General features: G+C 42.9%; 2 protein-coding genes across 4 annotated transcripts in view; one reads left to right on the forward strand and one right to left on the reverse strand.

The window, feature by feature from the left end:
* On the forward strand, nucleotides 1-19,284 carry LOC129169724 (sorting nexin-18-like). Its single transcript, XM_054756403.1, has 4 exons — nucleotides 1-1,130; nucleotides 2,306-2,599; nucleotides 3,538-3,920; nucleotides 9,430-19,284. Exons 1-4 carry the CDS (start codon nucleotides 394-396, stop codon nucleotides 9,654-9,656), a joined length of 1,641 nt encoding a protein of 546 aa, XP_054612378.1. The 5' UTR covers nucleotides 1-393; the 3' UTR covers nucleotides 9,657-19,284.
* The window catches only part of LOC129169721 (chondroitin sulfate proteoglycan 4-like), an 18,114-nt gene continuing 14,026 nt past the window's right edge, over nucleotides 15,288-19,375 (reverse strand). For 2 of the 3 annotated variants that reach the window (XM_054756396.1, XM_054756394.1), the window contains one exon: nucleotides 15,292-18,138. In XM_054756396.1, coding sequence (XP_054612371.1) covers nucleotides 17,056-18,138 — 1,083 coding nt within the window. In that variant the 3' untranslated portion in view covers nucleotides 15,292-17,055. Of the gene's footprint in view, nucleotides 18,139-19,375 lie in introns of all 3 variants that reach the window. The other variant, XM_054756395.1, reaches the window with a different exon arrangement.

A 19,375-nucleotide genomic window follows, 5' to 3' on the forward strand; every position in this document is an offset into this window, starting at 1 on the left:
TTCAGGCTGGTATCTTTAACTTTCAAGCATCTCGGGAAGACGAGGGAAAAAAGGACCTCGGCCCTTTTTATTAACCCTAAAACACCAACATTGCCTCGTCGCAGGTCTGTCAACTTGTTTTTAAAAAGTCCATCTGACGTCATGTTTTTGTCCGCCCTGGACGAAACAAATGATATTTGAAGCGGGGGCTGAGAGAGAGGAGACGAGGTGGTTGTCGGATATCTGATAGTCTTTCTGCTCTGCCTTTTTTTCCACGCACGGATTACGCACACAAGTCCGGTTTTTGACAAAAGTGTGGAAAAGTTTGGATCGGCACTGCAAGTTTCCTAAGATCTTTACGTGAGGAATGAAAGCAGGTTCTTGAGCAAATCAAAGAGCGAAGTCATCTTGAGAATGGCGCTGAAGGCCAGGGTGTTGTACGACTTCCACTCGGAGAACCAAGGGGAGATCTCCATTAGTGAGAACGAGCTGGTGACCCTGTTCAGTGAGGAGGAGCTGGAGGGCTGGTTGGAAGGGGAGAATAGCAGGGGAGATGTTGGCCTCTTCCCAGCTTCCTATGTGGAGATCATTAGGAACCGCATCACCTCCAACAACAACGGTGTCCCTTCTTCTAAAGTTGTGACCCCCACCCATGCCACCTATTCTCAGAAAGGACCTGAAGGAGGGAGCGTTGGCAGCGGCGGGGGCAGCTTCCACACCAGCCAGGGGAGTGATGACGACTGGGACGACGACTGGGATGATAGTTCCCCAGCAACTGACACCCCGAGGGGTATGGGTACCTCACCCCCTTCCTTGTACCCGGTGACCACCTCCCTGCCGGGCCGGCGGGGCAGCTCGCAGCCACCACAGGCCAAGAGTTCGGCTACGGTGGGGAGGAATCTAAACAGGTTCTCCACTTTTGTCAAGTCTGGAGGAGAGGCCTTCCTGCTCGGGGAGGCTGCTGCTTTTGTCAAAGATGGGGACAGGATCTGTGTCGTCATGGGCAAGCATGGACCTGAGTGGCAGGAGGACCCGTACCCCTTCACGTGCACCATTGATGACCCCACCAAGCAGACTAAGTTCAAAGGCATGAAGAGCTACATGTCCTACGGCTTGACCCCGACACACACCAATGTTCAAGTCAACCGCAGGTAGGAAACTCCTTGTCTTTGGGGCCAAAGTGCTTCCTCGCAGCCTTGAAGTAAATGGCTGTGTGGCTTGTGGCCTGTTCCCACTGTTGTTTCCACCAAATGGCAAAAGCAGAGCCAAGTGTGGCCTTTTGCCCTCAGGAATCCTGTGCTTCCTCTGCCTTTTCTCATTGTTTCATTGTCTTTTGTCCTTAAACCAACACACTGCTGTACACCGGCCTCTTATCTCTGTCCTCTCATGGCCCTGCTAGTACTACCTATTGCCGCCCTCAAGGGGTTTACGATACTGTGCAAAAGGCCACCAGTGAATATGTTGTTTTTGCAATGCTGAATTGACTTGATGGACAGAAGTAGACAATAACTACAATGTCATTTAGTCGAACACAGACATCCGCCAAGGCTGAACTGTTTGCTATAGTACAGGGGTGTCCAAACTTTTTCCAGCGAGGGCCACATAGCGAAAAATGAAAGGATGCAAGAGGCACTTTGATTTTTTTGTAAACCAACACATGTCGATATCAGGGGTGTCACGAGACACTCAGTTCACGAGACCGGACGATACACAATATTGTATCTACGAGAAACTTACTGAGAAACTGACAGCAGGGCTCCCTCCATTCGTGCCGTTGTTCTATGGAACAAACGCGGCACGGTGGTGAAACCAATGCACAGAGTGAGCTCTCATCCTGCCTGTCTTGAGGCGAGAGACGAGGAGTACAGACACGCATGCACATGGCAATATATTGCGGCAGGCAAAATGATCAAGTTCATTTATCCTGTGATTAATTATTTTATTTCTTATTGTCCCAGGCCTAGTTCCCACGACACAGGAAATTTGTTGAAACTTGTCATGTTTTAATCTCGCAAGAGTAGATATGCTAAGAAGTTAGATATACTTCAAGAAAAAACAGCATCTCGGCTTTGTGATATACAAGACATCAAGTTGACAGCTCAGGCTTTTAACTTGATGGCTAGCGCTCATGGTTCAAGCCAGGTGTGCCAGGCAGGTTACACACGGATGAAGACAAACAAATGTGTGGTGCCATGATGTGACTTAAATTGCAAATACCTTTGTGTATCTTCACCTTTATGCACAACCTCACCAAAATTGACTGGGTTGTTCCTTGCCCTTCCCTCACACACTCACTATACCCCCACGATTTCCTCGTTCCCCGCAGGTACAAACACTTCGATTGGCTCTACGCTCGGCTGGTGGAGCGCTTTCCTGTCATCTCGGTGCCGCATCTGCCGGAAAAACAGGCCACCGGTCGCTTTGAGGAGGACTTCATCTCCAAGCGAAGGAAAGGCCTCATCTGGTGGATGAACCACATGACCAGCCACCCTGTGCTGGCCCGCTGCGACGTCTTCCAGCATTTCCTCACATGTGGGGTGGATGAGAAGGCCTGGAAACAGGGCAAGAGGAAGGCAGAGAGGGATGAGCTGGTTGGGGCTAATTTCTTCCTCACGATCAGGTATGAACATCTTGTTAATGCTGCAGATGTTTCGGGTGAGTTGCAAGAGGTACTTCTCATCCAATGGTTGTAGTGTGTTCCATTACTTAATACTTTTAGATATGAGTTTCAGTGGTTGGTTATTGCCCTTTTAGCAAAGTAATTGTATGTTTTCCTTGAGTCAATGTGCTGAATCGAAGCTTTTTGACACAGGGTGGGGCCGACGTGAGCGAGATAAGCGTGTTTGTGGAGTAAAGATGATGTAATATTTGAAGTATTTGCCAAATAAAGCCGCAAGGCTTCTGTTGGAAGATGATAGAGTGAATATTGTTCTATATTGAATAAAGCAAAATATGTTCTTGATCAAAAATCACTCCACACCCTGTACTGTTCCTTAGTATTAGCATATTTAATGTATTGTGTGGAGATATGGGGAAATAATTACAAAAGCAATCTTCACTCACTCACTGTACTGCAAAAAGGATGGGTGAGGATCATTCATAATGCCAAGTATAGACAACATACAAACCCTTTATTTTTAAAATCACAGATATTAAAATTTGCAGATTTAGTACACTTTCAAACCGCTAGAATAATGTATAAAGTTAATAACAACTCGTTACCCAAAAACCTCATACAGTATTTCTCAATCAGAGAAAAGAAATATGATCTTAGAGGAAAATCAAACTTAAAACATTTATATTCCAGAACTACGCTGAAAAGCCACAGCATTTCAGGAATGCAGGAAGTGAACTACATGTACTGCACTAGATGTGGAATGGATGGGGGGTAGGATTAAATAAGCTTTGCTTCTTCCTACTCCTTTTGCACATGTGGAACTGTGAAAAAAATGATTCATGAGATGTATTCCATTGTAACCTTCATGTTCAAATAAACTAAACCAAACCAAAACCAAACCAATATGCTGCCTTCCTAACGAATGTCTGTCCTCCATCAAGCACGCCTGCCGTCCCGCTTGACCTTCAGGAAGTGGAGAGCAAGATCGAAGGCTTCAAGACCTTCACTAAGAAGATGGACGAGAACATCGTGGTCGTCAACACCACCATCAATGACTTTGCACGCAAGCAGATGTCGGGATTCAAGAAGGAGTACCAGAAAGTGGGACAGTCCTTCAAACTCCTTTCACAGTCATTCGAGATGGACCAGCAGGTCTACTCGTCGGGTCTGAACAAGGCCATCGCTTATACTGGTGACGCCTATGAGGCCATAGGAGAGTATTTTGCAGATCAACCGCGTCAGGACCTGGATCCCATTTCTGATCTGCTGGATCTCTACAGAGGACACCTGGCCAACTTTCCAGACATCATCCATGTGCAGAAAGGTCAGTAAGTGCCTGTTTTATGCCTGAATAATGCTTGTCTGTTGCATTTCCACCAAGGTCCCGTTTAGCTCGGTAAATCCTGATCAGGATTCCACCAAATGCTGATATGATGAAGAAAAAGTACTGTGACATTATTGCACAGAAGGGAAAGGTTTCATGGAGCTTTGCTGTGCTGATATGATCCATAAACAAGCAATGGCAAAAATGCAATTATTAGGATGTATCTATTTTTAAATGGCTGGTACGCCACTGAATGAATGCTGGAGAATGTGATGATACGAATCCGATTTTTAGAGCCTTTATAATGGAAACACTGAAAAACGTGTACCGAACCGCACCAAACCATGCAGCTCAGTGGAAAAGAGGTATCGAGGTTGAATTATGCTACTGTGTAGTCGCTACGCCGGCCCGTTGGCGGGGGCTTGGTGCATCGTGGTGAAGAATGCAGACTGAAACGACATCCAGGTTGTTGTTGGAGCTGGAACTAAGCAATATTGAAAATGAGTTACTTTGAATGTACATGTTGCTCCCAATCATACAGTGGAACCTTGGTTAGCGTGTTTTTCGGTTAACGGCGAAAATTTGCGGCATAATTTTGCCTGGGTTTGCGTGCATTCTCCGGTTAGCATACAATGATGGCATGTGTCGTGTTGTGTTATTAATACAATGCAAGAGTCCAACTGTGTTCTTACTGGGGGGGGGGGTTAAACCGCAAAACGTCATTCCTTGTTAGCATCCTATTAGCTAGCTAAACAAAACGGCAACCGGAACCATCGGTTACGTCGCCTGTCTGTGATGTCATCAGCGGATGACTCTCATGAATGTTAACACAAAGTTTTACAATTCTAGTTTTACATCACGCATAAACCACTTCTAAATGCTTGTGAAAGGGATACATGAACACCGAAGGTGACTTTTACCTTCAATGAAGACGTGACTGTTCCCAAAGACATGATGTGGCAGCGAGATCAACCACCATCACCTTCCTGTTTTCAGTCATGCCCAGAATGGCGTCTTCAAGTGAAGCTAAACGTAACCTTAAATGTTCATTTATCCCTTTCATTCATTATTTATATGTTTATTTATTTGGAATTGTTTAACTAACTATAAAAGGTGTTTTGTTTGAACATTTTTGGCTTTCTGGAATGGATTAATTGGATTTACATTATTTCTTATGGGAAAACTTCATCTGGTTAGTATCCATCCATCCATCCTCACTAGGGTCGCGGGTATGCTTGGAGCCTATCCCAGCTGACTTCGGGCGAGAGGCGGGGTGCACCCTGGACTGGTGGCCAGTCCATCGCAGGGCACATATAGAAAACCAGCCATTCACTCTCCTGCTTAGTATTCGTTCCACTTAAAGTTGAACATTCTGTAATGAATGAATGACACTAACCAAGGTTCCACTCTATTTATATACGATCCATTCATCCATCTTCTATACCGCCTATCCTCACTCGGGTTGTGGGTATGCTGGAGCCTATGCCGGCTGTAAAATACGTATAATATGTATATATATATATATATATATATATATATACTTATACGCTCTCAACAAAAATGTAAACAGTTTTGTTTTCACTCCAGTTTTTCAAATATAACTTTTTCTATGTACACAGAAGACCTGACTGTCCCAAATATCAGACACAAATCTTCTAGTGAGCATTCGGAATTCATAATTGATCCACCTTGGAGGTGTGGCATATCAAGATGGTTACAATACAGTTAAACTGCACATTTTGAGTAGAATTAGCAGTAGTAGTAGAAGGTGCGGTGGTACGACGCTGAAGCATAATTCAGCCTGTCACACTTTTTTTTTTTTTTTTTTGCCAAAAACAATCATGCAAATTCTTTGAAATTGTCCTCGCTGTTTTTATGCGTTTAACTGGAGTCTGAACTTTTTGTGAACCCAACAAAACGGCAACATGCTTTCCAGATGCAGAACCCAACTAAATAACCGCTGTGGAGGTCAAAGTGTTATCTGCAAGTGAGATAATTTGAGGCTCTGCAGTCAGTCAAGTCTGCAGTATTTTCAACCGAGGAGTCGGTGGTTATACCAAGCAAGATTTGAATGTTTTGTCTTTTAAATGGCCTTGTTGTGACAACTTGTTAGCTTTAAATGAAATTGGCGTGTCTTTGTTCAACCTAGGAATGTGTAATAATGTCATTTCACTTTGCCCAAAGAGGATCGGCTGGTATTGTAAAACACCGTTGGGCTTGTAGCTTTCATTATTTGTCTATGAAACGATTTACAGGCAGACAACACACACAAACCCCACGACCCCAACCAACATCTGTTTCCACTTATGGAATTGCATAGTCAGTTTGAGAAGAAAACTGATACCCACGTTCAGAAAAAGTTCTTATACACGCCGCTGGTAGAGCCTGAAGTGAGTCACTCGAAAAACACATTACAAACACAACAAACAAGGGAGTTAGCCTGCTGGTTCCCTGCAGTGTGGGAGGAGGGAGCCTCTCCTGGCACGCAAAGTCCTGACGTTTGCCAAACCTGGAGGCTCTGCTCCTATAGTCCACTGAGCTTTTGCTTGCTAGATACAATTGCGGCCTGAATGCCGACAGTCTTTGGGACTGACATCTCTTCACCTACTTCCTGAGGGGCATTTTCGTATAGATTGTCCCAAAAATATTTGGCGAGTGACGCAACCACTTGTGTAACACAGCAACACAGATGTTCACCTCATTTAAGTCCAGGAATGTGGTCTCTGTTATTGCTGTTATTCTGTGCTGCTCTGTCGCAAAAATAGTGAACAATTATCCAACCTAAGGCTTCCGTCCCGTCGATGCAGATGGACAAGATTACTCAGTCGCGCACAGACCTCATTAACAGCAGATAACGATGCATTTGTTGCACCTCGCTCATTAGAAAAGCATCTAAGCACTTCAGTTTGTAAGTTTGAATGGTCGTAATCCCTGGTGAACCACCACAGGGAGGAGAAACCTACTAGTTGTTTTGCGTGGGTCCGTTTTCACGATAGTCTTCTCCAAATTCAGGAGTTTCATCCATGGAAACTGCACCTGGAAGTTGATGATGCGCTAACAACAAGCAAAGGCTGTCCAAATTCAAAGGGTCCTTCAAATTCAGCTCACAGATGTGCCTTGTTTTCTCAGTACAACACATCATCGGCCAATTTTGTCCAGTATTTTTTAAAAGGATGTAGTTTGGCTAACTTTTCCAATCGGACGTCAGCCTCTGCACACATTGCTACAAAATCTTCAACAAGCTCCGCTAACTAGCTCACCCTGCTAGCTTCCGTTAACGTTCCGTAAGACAGGAGTTTCGAAATTTTTACGCCAACTCTTGCCAGTGTTTGAGGTCGCCGTTTCGACATGGGTTAGTTGAGAGGTCCGCCGAGGAAATACTTCCCCACACAAACGTTCCTTCTCCTCACGATGACGGCATTTCATTCACATCATGTCAATTTCCGCAAGGTTCCATGTTTAACAGTAGATTACGTTTTTATCGGCCATTTCTGCAATTCCTTTAACGAGGAAATTGTAGCCAGCTAGCATCGGGATTGGAACTCTCTCTAAGCTAGACCATCCGTAGTTCACCTGGGACAGCTCGTGAACACAACCTGATCCAAAGTTTTGTGAAAGTCCGCATCTTTTATTGAACCCTCCTCGGCAGATCATAAAAAGGAACATGTACAGTACTTAAGGAAGCCCCAGGAGTGATACCTCAATTGACTGCTTTCTTAGGAACCATTTTGTGCTTCAGAGTAGCACTGCAAAGTCAGCAACTACAAGAAATGACAGTTGGTTTAGCCGTGATAAAAGAAAACACGAATTGTTTGCATTGTCTGTTTTTTTCATGCTGACTAATGCAGTAAAAACATTACAACATGCAGCATGTGTGGCAATAAAACCCAGCTGACCTAAATGTAGCTGTACAGTATCGTCTCACTGGTCCAAAGGCTAACATCTGATTTGAATGAGCCCAGATTCCTGGGCCTCTTGTCCTATGTTGCCGTGGGACTGCAGGAATGCAAAATAGAGCAGTGTCTGGATTAGTTGTCCCCTCCTCCTCTTTTTCCCCCCTCTACCTCTTTCCCTCCTTCCTGCTGGTAGTTGAGTTTGTGGAGAAGAGATAGAGACGTTTCCCACCAAGCAGCAGTACAAAGAACACAGTTCAGATTACAGGCCGCTAATCGCCTTGACAGCCAGAGGTGCAAAGTCCAGGTTTATTTCATTAACTTGTGAAGATAGGGTGTGTGTGTGTGTGTGTGTGTGTGTGTGTGTGTGTGTGTGTGTGTGTGTGTGTGAGAGAGGGAGAGAGCATGAGAAAAATATAACCCACTTGTTTCCCTCCCTAAGGTCAGCGTGTCAAACAGCAGAGCTATCAGCTAGCTTGTGATTTCTTCGGGTTAGCACTTTATCGCAGTTCCTCTTCTCTTTTCTATTCTTCATGTCTGCCAAAAATGTCCTTCTTTTCCCCTCAAAAGTTGAGTCACTAGACATTCTGAGGCATGACTCAGCATAGCGTAAGGAAGGAAGTCTGGGGTGCAACTCATTTCTTTGAAGAAACGGAGCGCTTTCATAGCTAACGTCCATTTAGCTAGCTGGACACGCGTGTGGCTTGAAAAAAAAGAAAAAAAAAGCGATTTTATGGAAATAAACTCATAATATGAGGAAAAATAATGTTATTTTAGTAGCATAGAATTTAAATATGCAAAAAAAAATTTTTTAAGTCGTAGTATTATGACAAACAAACAAAGCAAAATAAAGCAATTTTTGGAAAATTAGGTTGGAAAACCTAAAAACGCAAAATATTATGAAATAACATAAATAATAAATCATAATCATAATATTACAGAACATTTACAAAGATGATTTAAGAAGAAATTTGAACATTTTGGAACATTTGAAAAAAAAAACAGCAAAAATTTGAAAGAACATACGATTAATAGGCTCTTTGACCTATATCACAAAGCTGTGTCCCCCCCACCACATGCGCCCCCACTGTCCCCACTGTCCACTACCCCACTATTTGAGAAGCATTGATTTAGAGCAAAACATTCTTATTTTTTTTATATTTTATTATTCATCTGACCTCTTACATTTTTAACACTTGTAGATTTCAGCATATGAAAATTATTCAGCCTTTTTTAATGAACTGACATGAATGATTTGACATAATTTATTGGTTCATTAAAAGTAATAGCGGGTGAAAAGATGCTCACTGTGCTTTAAGTCTCCATATGAATCCAGATTGATACCAAATTGTACACGAACATTGAACACACATGAGAAACCATCCGAAGTATCAAAATACACGCAATAAATAATGAATTCATGTGTTTCCACTTTCAGTGTAAATCCCAGTATTAGGGCTTTTTCATGAAATAGGTCTTTTTTGTCTCTCCCAAACACATGCTTTAGATTCCCTCGCACATCCTGTCCATATTGCGCCAACGTAACGCCCTGTCCACATCAAAGGAAGCCGTGTGCCCCCAGGATAAAAGTAACACCAATCTCTCTCATCTCCAAGGTGCGCTGACCAAGGTGAAGGACTGCCCCACGCAGGAAGGCGAGCTCCACGACCGCTGCAACATCATCTCGTGCGCCACGCTGGCCGAGATCCAGCACTTCCACCGTACGCGGGTAAGAGATTTCCGAGCGCAGATGCAGCACCATCTCCGGCAGCAGATCGGATTCTTCCAGAAAATCACCGCCAAGCTGGAGGAGGCGCTCCACAGGTATGACAGCGAGCAGTAGGATCGGGGGTCAGATGGGGTGACGGATGAACTCATGCTGCAGTAATGGAGCACATATCATTCCCCACATCCCGGGACGTCATGGATCATCATGGAAAAAAAACATGACCAAGTAAGGCGTGGACATGTGGGGACGTTGGAATGTGACAAGGATGTTCCTGACCCTCGTGGGGACATTAGAAAGAATGTGACAAGGACGTTCTTGATGCTCTGCACGCGTTTTACAACTCAGCACGACTAGAAACGCTTTGAATATGAAGGGTGGTGACGTCCGCAGCCTTTCCCTCGCATTCGCATTCATCATTTCCATGTAAAGACTGAACACACGTAGAGTGCGATACGTACAACTACCAAAGTAGGCAAGAGGTATTGTTGTGATTGCTGTTTCTTTGTTTGGAGGAATACGCAAAGACTACAACAAAAAAATAAACGCATTCTTTGTGCTGAGGAAGACGCTCCTACAATTTGGTGGAAATCTGGCGAAATATTCACAAGCCACGAAATGCAAATGGTAGAGTCCGAGCCTTCTATTTCTAAAGACATCATCCTTTTCCATGAACCAGAAATCAAATACAGCGTCCCTCGTTTATCGCGGTCAATTTGTTCCAGACCCGACTGAAGAGATGGAATATTTTTGACCTGTTTACGACCTTCTAAATATATTTTTGTAACCATGAAACAGCACCCACCTAGTCACCTTTACACTTGTGTTACCCAGCGTGGTACACAGAATAACAGAAAATAAGCAATCTTAGACATAAATGAGAGCGTTGACAGTTGACAGCGTACTTCCTGGTGGATATTGTCTCATCAATGTAACGTTACTGACGCCAGAAACCAGTGCAGATACTATTCCACTGCCGCTGTTCCCGATTAAGCAGAGACTCACGATGCACTTCAGTCACTTTATTAACAAGCACAGAACACATACGCAGTGAGCATTCACACAGGAGCTGCTGTCGGCCACTCTCTACACTGCTAACCCGCTGGCTGACGTCACACACGTCACTTCCCAGCTCCCGCTTCTTAAAGGCGCACACAACAGGTCGCAGAGACTGTATTAGACTTCACGTCGCGTCTTCTGAATGCCTTATATTTGTATTTTTTTTCATTTAGCCAATGTTTTGCTTGAAAATGCTTAATTTAGGCCATGAATACGTACAATTTGCTTAAATGTGCATATATTTTTTAAGTTCGGAAAAAAACGTGATAGAGTGAGGGTACGATGTTCAAACCGCGATGTAACGAGGGACAACTGTACGACACAAATACACCTTTGGGCTTTTGTGTTTGGGCTTAGAGCTCAGGTCCTTTTCTCTTTTTCGTACTAGAGTCCTGAGGGAAAAATGGCATGGTTCCCGCCATTTTAGGTTATAGTCCATGAACTGGGAAGCAGTCTGGAAAACAAACACATAAAAGGCTCCACGATTGTATTTTCACCTGTGCGGAACACTTCCTGCTATCTTTACTGTACCCCCATGAACCAGGAAGTAGCCTGCAAACTAACAAACTGATGAGGAAACAACAAACTTTTGCTTGGATTTTGGTCATGACTGAACTTTTCCCCCTCGACCCAGAATCAAAACTGGTCATCGTATATTCTTACATCATCCTCCATGAACCAGGAAGTGGCTTACTATCATATGGACGGGCACACAAACGCAAAGGTGCCACGCCCGTAACTGTTTTTAACTTTGTTCACATTTCAACTTTTGCTCTGCCGAAGACGGAGTCTGTGAAAGCAGAAAAACAGAACTCTCTGTTGCCCCGTTCTGTGTAGATTTGTCTCATTTTGGACGGACTGACTGCTTGCGTGAAGAAGCAGCTCTACAACGTCGTAGGTCATGGTAAGAACCGTTTTAACAAAGATCATGTCTGACACTTTAATCCATTTGGTGTGAGCCGGGGGTGTCCAAACTTTTTCCGGCTGACAGAAATGAAAGATGCGGGGTCCACTTTGATACATTGTGTGCACGATGCGCACATAAAGATGCTAAAACCAATCCAATATACTCTAGGTCAGGGGTCACCAACGTGGTGCCCGTGGGCACCAGGTAGCCCCCCACGACCACATGAGGTGCCCGCAGGCCTGCTTTTCATTCAGGTTTTCAGTTAATAATGTGAGAACACTAGAAAGAAAAGTATTCTGAGACATAAAATGTGAGTTGTGGATACCAGCATTTTGTGAATGTTTTGGTAAAACAAGCATATTTGATCTGTTTGGGTTGAAATAAGGTATGAAAATCATTTCTACAAAAATGAGTAGCTCGTGGCCATTTTAATTTTCTAAAAGAAGCTCTCACAAGAAAAAACGTTGGTGACCCCTGCTCTAGGTCAATATATGCTAAGCTGTTTGGAAAAATGTTTGGAAAGATTGTAGCTTTTGCGTTGTAGGTGACAAAGCAAATACAGTCATCCCTCGCGATATCACTGTTTGATTATCACTCCCTCGCTATTTCACCAGTTTTATGAAAATCATTAATAAATGGTTGTTTCATGGTAGACTGTGGTCTATTATTAGTCAAAACTAGGGACGCTCCGATCAGGGTTTTATGCTGCCGATACTGATGCCGATCATTAGGAATGTAAATCTCTTTGTGATTTTTTTTTTGAGGAGACATTTTTGTGACTCTGTTGAACACATGTTGTTTTGAGAAGACAAACAATTTACTAAATGACCCCAGCAACTAAGCGGAACTACGTTCTTCATCACCGAAATCCGACCAGAAGTGGTCTTAGGAGACCAAGTGGGGGGTAAGTCGCTGTTAATGGACTACACGGTATTGGGTCGGCAATACTATAAAAAAAAAAAATTGGGTTGGAAGACACAAAAATAAGGACATCACAAATTTGTATTATTTTGGTCACTAGGCGGCAGTATTGACACAAAACATTGATGACGAGACATTACCTTACATTACACTACCTTAACACTGCATGACGTCATGAAGTCAGCCATGGCATGTACGACATGATAGAGTGAAAAGTTTTGAACAAATAAATGTGAGTAAATATTTAATCAAATATCTTATTAATAATGAAATAATGTAATTATCAGTATATGGCCCCGGGCCACACTTTGGACACCCCTGGTGCAAGCCTTTCATTGGAACTTTGCAATGAAATATGTTCTAAATGACTATATTGTTGCTGAGGGTTCTCACTTTAGTTCTGTTCAATATTGGACTGGACTGGACTGGACTGGACTGGACTGGACTGTACTGGACTGGATTGGACTGGACTGGACTGGACTGGACTGTCATTTCAGGTGTGCTTTCACATTGCTGGGAATGAACCCAGTAATGTTTTGTTATAAGGGCAAGTGTAGTTAACCTAAAATGCACACAGTAAGTGTCCAAACACTTCAATGTATCACAACAGGGCAGTATTTCCATAAATAAACGGATATAGGATATATTCAACTGTGTTAGTCTTTGATCGTCTCTAGATATAAGATGCTATCTGTTCTTATCTGGTGTATGTCTTTCTATCCTTCTGTTTATCATAAAATAATATCAATTTGTATCACTGTGTTCTCAATCCTCCAAAGGCTAAATCTGATAGCGTGCCCAGTGGCGGACACCTGACACCAGCATCCACAGTGGGTCAGATGACAAACGCTGGGGGCTCTTCATTATTTAGCCCTGCCTCTTCCTCCTTTTTGCTTCCTTTTCATTTTGCCGTCTTTAACACTGACCCATTTTTAATCGGTCGACTGCTCAAAATCAACATCTTCATCGTCATTTGCATAACCAAACAGCAGCCTGCAGAACCTGGTCAAATACACACTCCCTTTTGATTATTTGTTACAAATAAACTGTTGAACAGCCCTGCAGCCAAACCTCCTCCTGTTTTCCTAACCTGGAAACGCCGCGAGACAAACACCTAAGATAAGTGGTTTGCAATTATTTTCTGTCACGCTCCCCCCCCCCCGAATTGAAATACCGTTGACAACCTGACAATATTTATTTATAAGGCAACACTAGCATGTCAAGATGCAGGATTATTGCACAGGTGTGTCTTAGGCTGGCCACAATAAAAGGCCATTCCAAAATACACAGTTTCACTATATTGGCCAAGTGTTGAAAATGAGTCAGTTTGTTAAACACTCAAATACCATATACGCCGATCTAGAGCAGGGGGGTCTAAACTTTTTCCAGCGAGGGCCACATGAAAAATGAAAGGATGCAAGGGCCCTTACAAGTATGAACTTTGCTCTCCTTTTCTCATTTTTGCTGTTTTTTTTTGTAATATTATGACTTTATTCCGTTAACATTTTGACCTTATTCTCCTAAACTTTTTAAAACCAACCAAATTTTTCAAAAATCACAACTTTGTTTCTTATCATTTTACGACTTTTTTTTAAATTATGTGTTTTTTCTTTAATTTTTTAACACTGTGCGACTAAAATTACATTATTTTTCCTCATAATATTGGAAGTTTATTCTCCTAATATTGTGATTTTTTTTTCTTGTTACACTATGACTTTTTTCTCAATATTTTTACTTTATTCTCCTAAAATTAAAGCAGTGTTTTCATCTTTGCCGTGTTTTTTTTTTATTTTTCAACTATTTACACTTTTTTCTTGTACATTTTATTGTCATTTTGACTTTATTGTAACATTTGAACTTTTTCCGTAACCTAATTTTTCCAAAAATGACAACTTTATTCATTTTTTTTTGTTACTCTTTAGAATAACGTCTTTTTTCTTTAATATTTCAATGCTACTAAAATGATGTTGTTTTTCATCATAATATGACCGCGTCATTCTCGTAAAATTCTAACTTTTACTCTCAAGACGACAATTGCCAGTGACAATTATGATTTTTCAGCTTTCTTGTTAAGTTGTATTTTTAGAACGTGCCGCAGGCCGCAAATGGCCCCCGGGCCGCACTTTGGACACACCTGATCTAGAGCATCACAAACACACTGACTGGTTGACATGCCTGCTGAGTATGCTGGCCATTCAAGAATCAGGATGTTTTCTTTCATCTCAAGTCTCAAGACAAGACGTGTAAGTCCAAGTCAAGTCTCAAGTCAAGACCAGACAGGTCGAGTCAGGTCCAAAGTCATTGGCTTAAAATGTTTGAGTCCTTAGTTTCATAAGCACTGTTTAGTGTTTACCAAATAAAATGCCATTTTTACAATGTAACTACCAATTCCATTTTACATTACAATGAATGCATTTTGAATTGTGGCAAGATTTAAGATTACTGACAAAGCATTCAGGATTTATTCCGCGCAAACCAGTACAAGTTAACTTTTGAAGACGTTCTACGTATATTCATTTTGCGTAGTTAACTCTGTGTGTTTGAAATAATAACTTCCTGCCACTCTGGCGCTCACGGAAATGTGAGCCACACCCTCGTTGCTTGTTCTTCAGCCTGATGGGACGTGAATGGATGCATTCAGTGCGGCAGATTCTGTGTTTTCTTGCTGGAAATGACATAACGATCATGTTAGTTGAATACGTTGAACGGGGACACATTTCACTCAACACATTCACTGAAAATCTCAATTGTTTTCAAGTCATCAGACTAATGTCAGAGCCAAGTCCCGAGTCATTCACGTCAACGTCCCAAGTCGAGTGGCAGGTCTCTGATGACATTGTCAAGCCGAGTCCAAAGCCGAGGCTGACGAGTCCACAGCTCTGCTAAACACAACGTGGAAGGTCTGCTGAGGGCGCGCTCAACAAAACCAAACAATTTTGAATCGTATCAAATCAAGCATGTGCACGTTCAATTCTGTCTAAAAATAACTTTTTATTGAAAAATAAACGGCAAAGGAGACACTTGAAGAAAGTCTTGAAGAACATTGAACTATACATTGTTCAAACTGACTAAACTACTCCTGGGGCCACTTGTAACCTCAAAAAACCCAAACTGCAGCTCAAATGCTGCCATACCCAATTTACATTAGGTGAGAGAAAACACTGAAAGAACTCCGAGTAGTTAAATTACCGTTGTTAACTTGTCATAGTGTCACTATTAAGCAATAACCAATGTACAGCAAATAAATAAACCTCAGTATATTTCACATATTTGTTCCAAAGAGCTTAAGAGTCTTTCCCCCCCCTAAATGGAAGCAGTTAAATTGAATATGTACAAAAAGATATACAAGAATGGACATTGAAAAAGTGCTCGACAACAAATAATCCATGATCCCATGCATTGTGTATTACCACATTTTTCATTTAGAAATACACTCTGTGGACTTTGAATCAAATGAGGTCCAGTGCAAATTGTGCCTTTACAAATATACCCATGCGCACTTTTGATTGACACTGTAAAAAAAGGCAAATGCTAAGGGTGCCATGGCCTCCACGGGGCGCCAGAAAATCAAGAAATTTTAATATAACTATATTTAAAAGTGGTTATTATTACCATTAACTTTTAAAATGGAAAAGTTCACATTGATTCTAATGTAAAGTAAAAGCCGATGAATAATACTGCAAATGATAACAAGTAAGTGTCTTCGCACCCATCAGTGTTTGTGTATAGTTATTGCATAGTGTAAATGGAGCTTATGTAGAGTTATTGTGCAAAAACTGTGTGCTTATTGAAATTGTTTGATGTTGATTGTTACTGACTTACTGATTTTTTGTATTTACAGTCGTCCCTCGCAATATCGTGGTTCGATTATCGCTCCCTCGCTATATTGCGTTTTTTTTTTCCAGAAATTAATTCATAAATGATCACTGTTTTGTGGTAGACTACCGTCAATTATTAGTCCAAACATATTGGAATACAAGTGATATGTAGTAATCTGTTAGTAATAATGTTACAAGTTCTCCTCCCATCCCATGTGGAAGTAGTATTTTTTTCAGCTTCTTATGTTTAAAAGAAATAAATTTGAGGCTAACAGGTTAGCTCGCTAGCTAGCGGCCGTCTAAAGTCCCTACAGCATCAGATTTGCAATGTGGTGTAAACACTAAATAGGAGTGTAAAGGTTTTCATTTCATGTCTGCAGGGCTGTAATGATGTTAATTAAAAAACATACTTAGAAAGTCATAAACAGGTTTTCTATGTTGTAACTCCGAAAATAGCCACTCTATTAACATTGCGGAAATTCATTTAACGTGGTTGCGTCTGGAATCAATTAACCGCTATCAACGAGGGACAACTCTATTTGGAATTAGTTCAGCATGTAAATTGGGCGACAAGTTATTTTATAAATTAAAGACAATAACCATTTGTAAATGTAATGGAGGGGGGTGCCACATGAAATCTTGCCACTTTGGTTAGGACGGGCTCTGTATTTAACAATACTGTTGCTGTAGTGTTTCTTATAATGTGGTTCAATCAAAAGTGAGACTTAAGACCTCATAGTAATTTGTTCTTCATAGTAGATGTGCCATTTAATACATCTGTAAGGCACAGTTCGTTTTTGAGTTTGATGAATCAAACCCAATACTGGTTGTCTTTCAGCGTTGGGGACTTGGATCTGCGAGAGGACTTACATTCTATAGAGATGGCTGGTAATGAATTTCTACCAATAACTCTTTCACAACCTCTAATATTGTCATCACTACTTGTTGCCTCAGCTTCAAATGGCCCCCAGAAGGTCATTCCGGGGGCCAGACTCCGCCTCCTTGGGCCTTCAGGTGCCCTGGGAGAGGCGGCACAGCTGGCGGGGCCAAGCGGGGTGACCACCACAGAGGGCATAGCCACGCTTCGCTCCGGCCGGCCCAAGTATGGACTGCCCTCGGCGGGTAACTGCACGGCGCCGAGCTCCTGCAGGAGACGCATTCTTGCCTGCTTCTCCTTGCGGTGTCGGAACACCAGGATCAACACCACCAGGATCACGATGAGGAGCAGGCAGGCCAGCAGAGGCAGGATGATGAGCAGAGGGTCCGAGGCAGGCCGAGGGAGGACCTCCACGTGAACCGGATGGGCGTCAGGAGGCAGAGCTGGGCCATGTTCTGGCTCGGATGGGGGGCGAGGCTTCGGGGCGCCTCCTGACCGGCCGCCATGATTCCCACCGCGTGTGTGGTTTGCTATGCGGGTGTGAGGCCTCACTTTATGATGCGTCTTATTGTGGTTCCTCAGTGTTATGATGTGAGGGTGCATCCCCAATTCTACCTTGCCGGATGTTGCGACTCCCTTTCGCCCCCCTCCTTTCACCGCTCCTGCGGTGGTCTTGCTGCGTGTCGGCAGGCGGGTGGTGGTCTTGTGCTCGCTATTCGCTCCGTCCGCTTTATTCACACCAGTGGGACCGTGGCGCATCTGGTGGTGAGGTAAGATGGTGAAGTGAAGCTCACCTTTTGCTGGTTGGACATTTCCAGCCTTCAGCATGAAGACAAAAGAATCGTTGAGAGGCGTGGCAGGGGCGTGGCCTCGGGCCGTTGTGAGCGCCGATTCGTTGCTTTGGAGTTGATTGTCGCTGTCACTCAGAGTCTCCTCGATGGCTACGCGTCCTTGCACCACGTCACGAAATGTGAACGACTTCAGGACCTCTGATGCTCGGATGGGATCGTAGGTCATCTGCAGGCATGCAAGCACAACAAAGGCAGTTGGGGGTTCCGTGTACTGGTGTGTGTACTGTACTGAGCGCTTTTCAAGGCACCCAAGTGCTTCACAATGAAGTGAACCCATCATTCATTCCCTCCTCAGTCGCACACTGGTGGTGGTAATCTACATCCGTAGTCACAACTGCTCTGGTGTAGTCTGACGGAAACGTGGCTGCTAATTCGCGCTACGGCCTCTACGACCACCACCAAACATCCATGGGTGAAGTGCCCCGGGACACAACAACAGCGACTGGGCGGAAGGAGCGAGGATTGAACCGCCAACCTTCCGGTTTACCCCCTGAGCCCGCCCTGTATAGCTGCCACATACTGTACAGTACAGTTCTGCTGCCTTTGCTCACATTTCACCTCAGTGTGGTGTAAATACAGTATGCACATGCTGTCCATATTCAACTATCTCTGTTTGTCATACTAAGACAGAGATGACAGGTCATCAGGTGTGCCGCAGTTGTATCAATTTCACTTACTTGGTCTGAAAAACCTATATTAATTATATGTAAATACATTTTATTTACTACTATAAATTTGACTTTGTTTATCTATGCATTAGCAATTAAATTGAATCCAAATGAAATGACTCAACACTGACCTCTAGTGGTTCATTCTATCCAGTGCTTACTGATGGAGATTGACCTACCTTATGTGACATTGTGCATGTTTTTTGCCAGAATTTATTGGTATAAATCATTTTTTTATTTAATAAAACTTAACAAAATAACATATATAACATGTCTGGCATAAACTATGCATGTCTACTGGTGATAGTTTGGCATTACTGTCATAAATGCCAAATAATAATGTGTATGGTTTGACTGTGTTCCAGTGTGTGATTCTATTTTCTATGCCGCTTATCCTAATTAGGGTGGTGGGGTATGCTGGAGCCTATCCCAGCTGACTTAGAGCGAGAGGCGGGATACACCCTGGACTGGTCGCCAGCCAATCGCAGGGCACAAATAGACAAACCATTCAGGCGCCCTGGTAGTCGAAAGCATTTCAATGTAACCCCGCACATTGGCTAACATAAGAGGCGGCCCTTCATTTATATGAACCAGAGAACAGAACAGAAAACAACAAAGGTTTGACACAATTCATAATCAGTGAGTTTTAGCCGTAGTGGAATAATACTTGCAGGGTTTGACGTGGCTAATGTTAGCTTCAAGCTATGCAAAGTTTGTCGCACAAATCTTATGATT

Source organism: Dunckerocampus dactyliophorus, chromosome 17 (genome assembly GCF_027744805.1).
Source record: "Dunckerocampus dactyliophorus isolate RoL2022-P2 chromosome 17, RoL_Ddac_1.1, whole genome shotgun sequence".
Classification (NCBI taxonomy): Eukaryota; Metazoa; Chordata; class Actinopteri; order Syngnathiformes; family Syngnathidae; genus Dunckerocampus; species Dunckerocampus dactyliophorus.

Coding starts and splice junctions, on each gene's coding strand:
- LOC129169724 (XM_054756403.1), top strand. CDS start 394: ATGGCGCTGAAGGCCAGGGTGTTGTACGACTTCCACTCGGAGAACCAA. Junction 2,600..3,537: donor AATTTCTTCCTCACGATCAG/GTATGAACATCT, acceptor TCCTCCATCAAG/CACGCCTGCCGTCCCGCTTG. Junction 3,921..9,429: donor CATCATCCATGTGCAGAAAG/GTCAGTAAGTGC, acceptor CTCATCTCCAAG/GTGCGCTGACCAAGGTGAAG.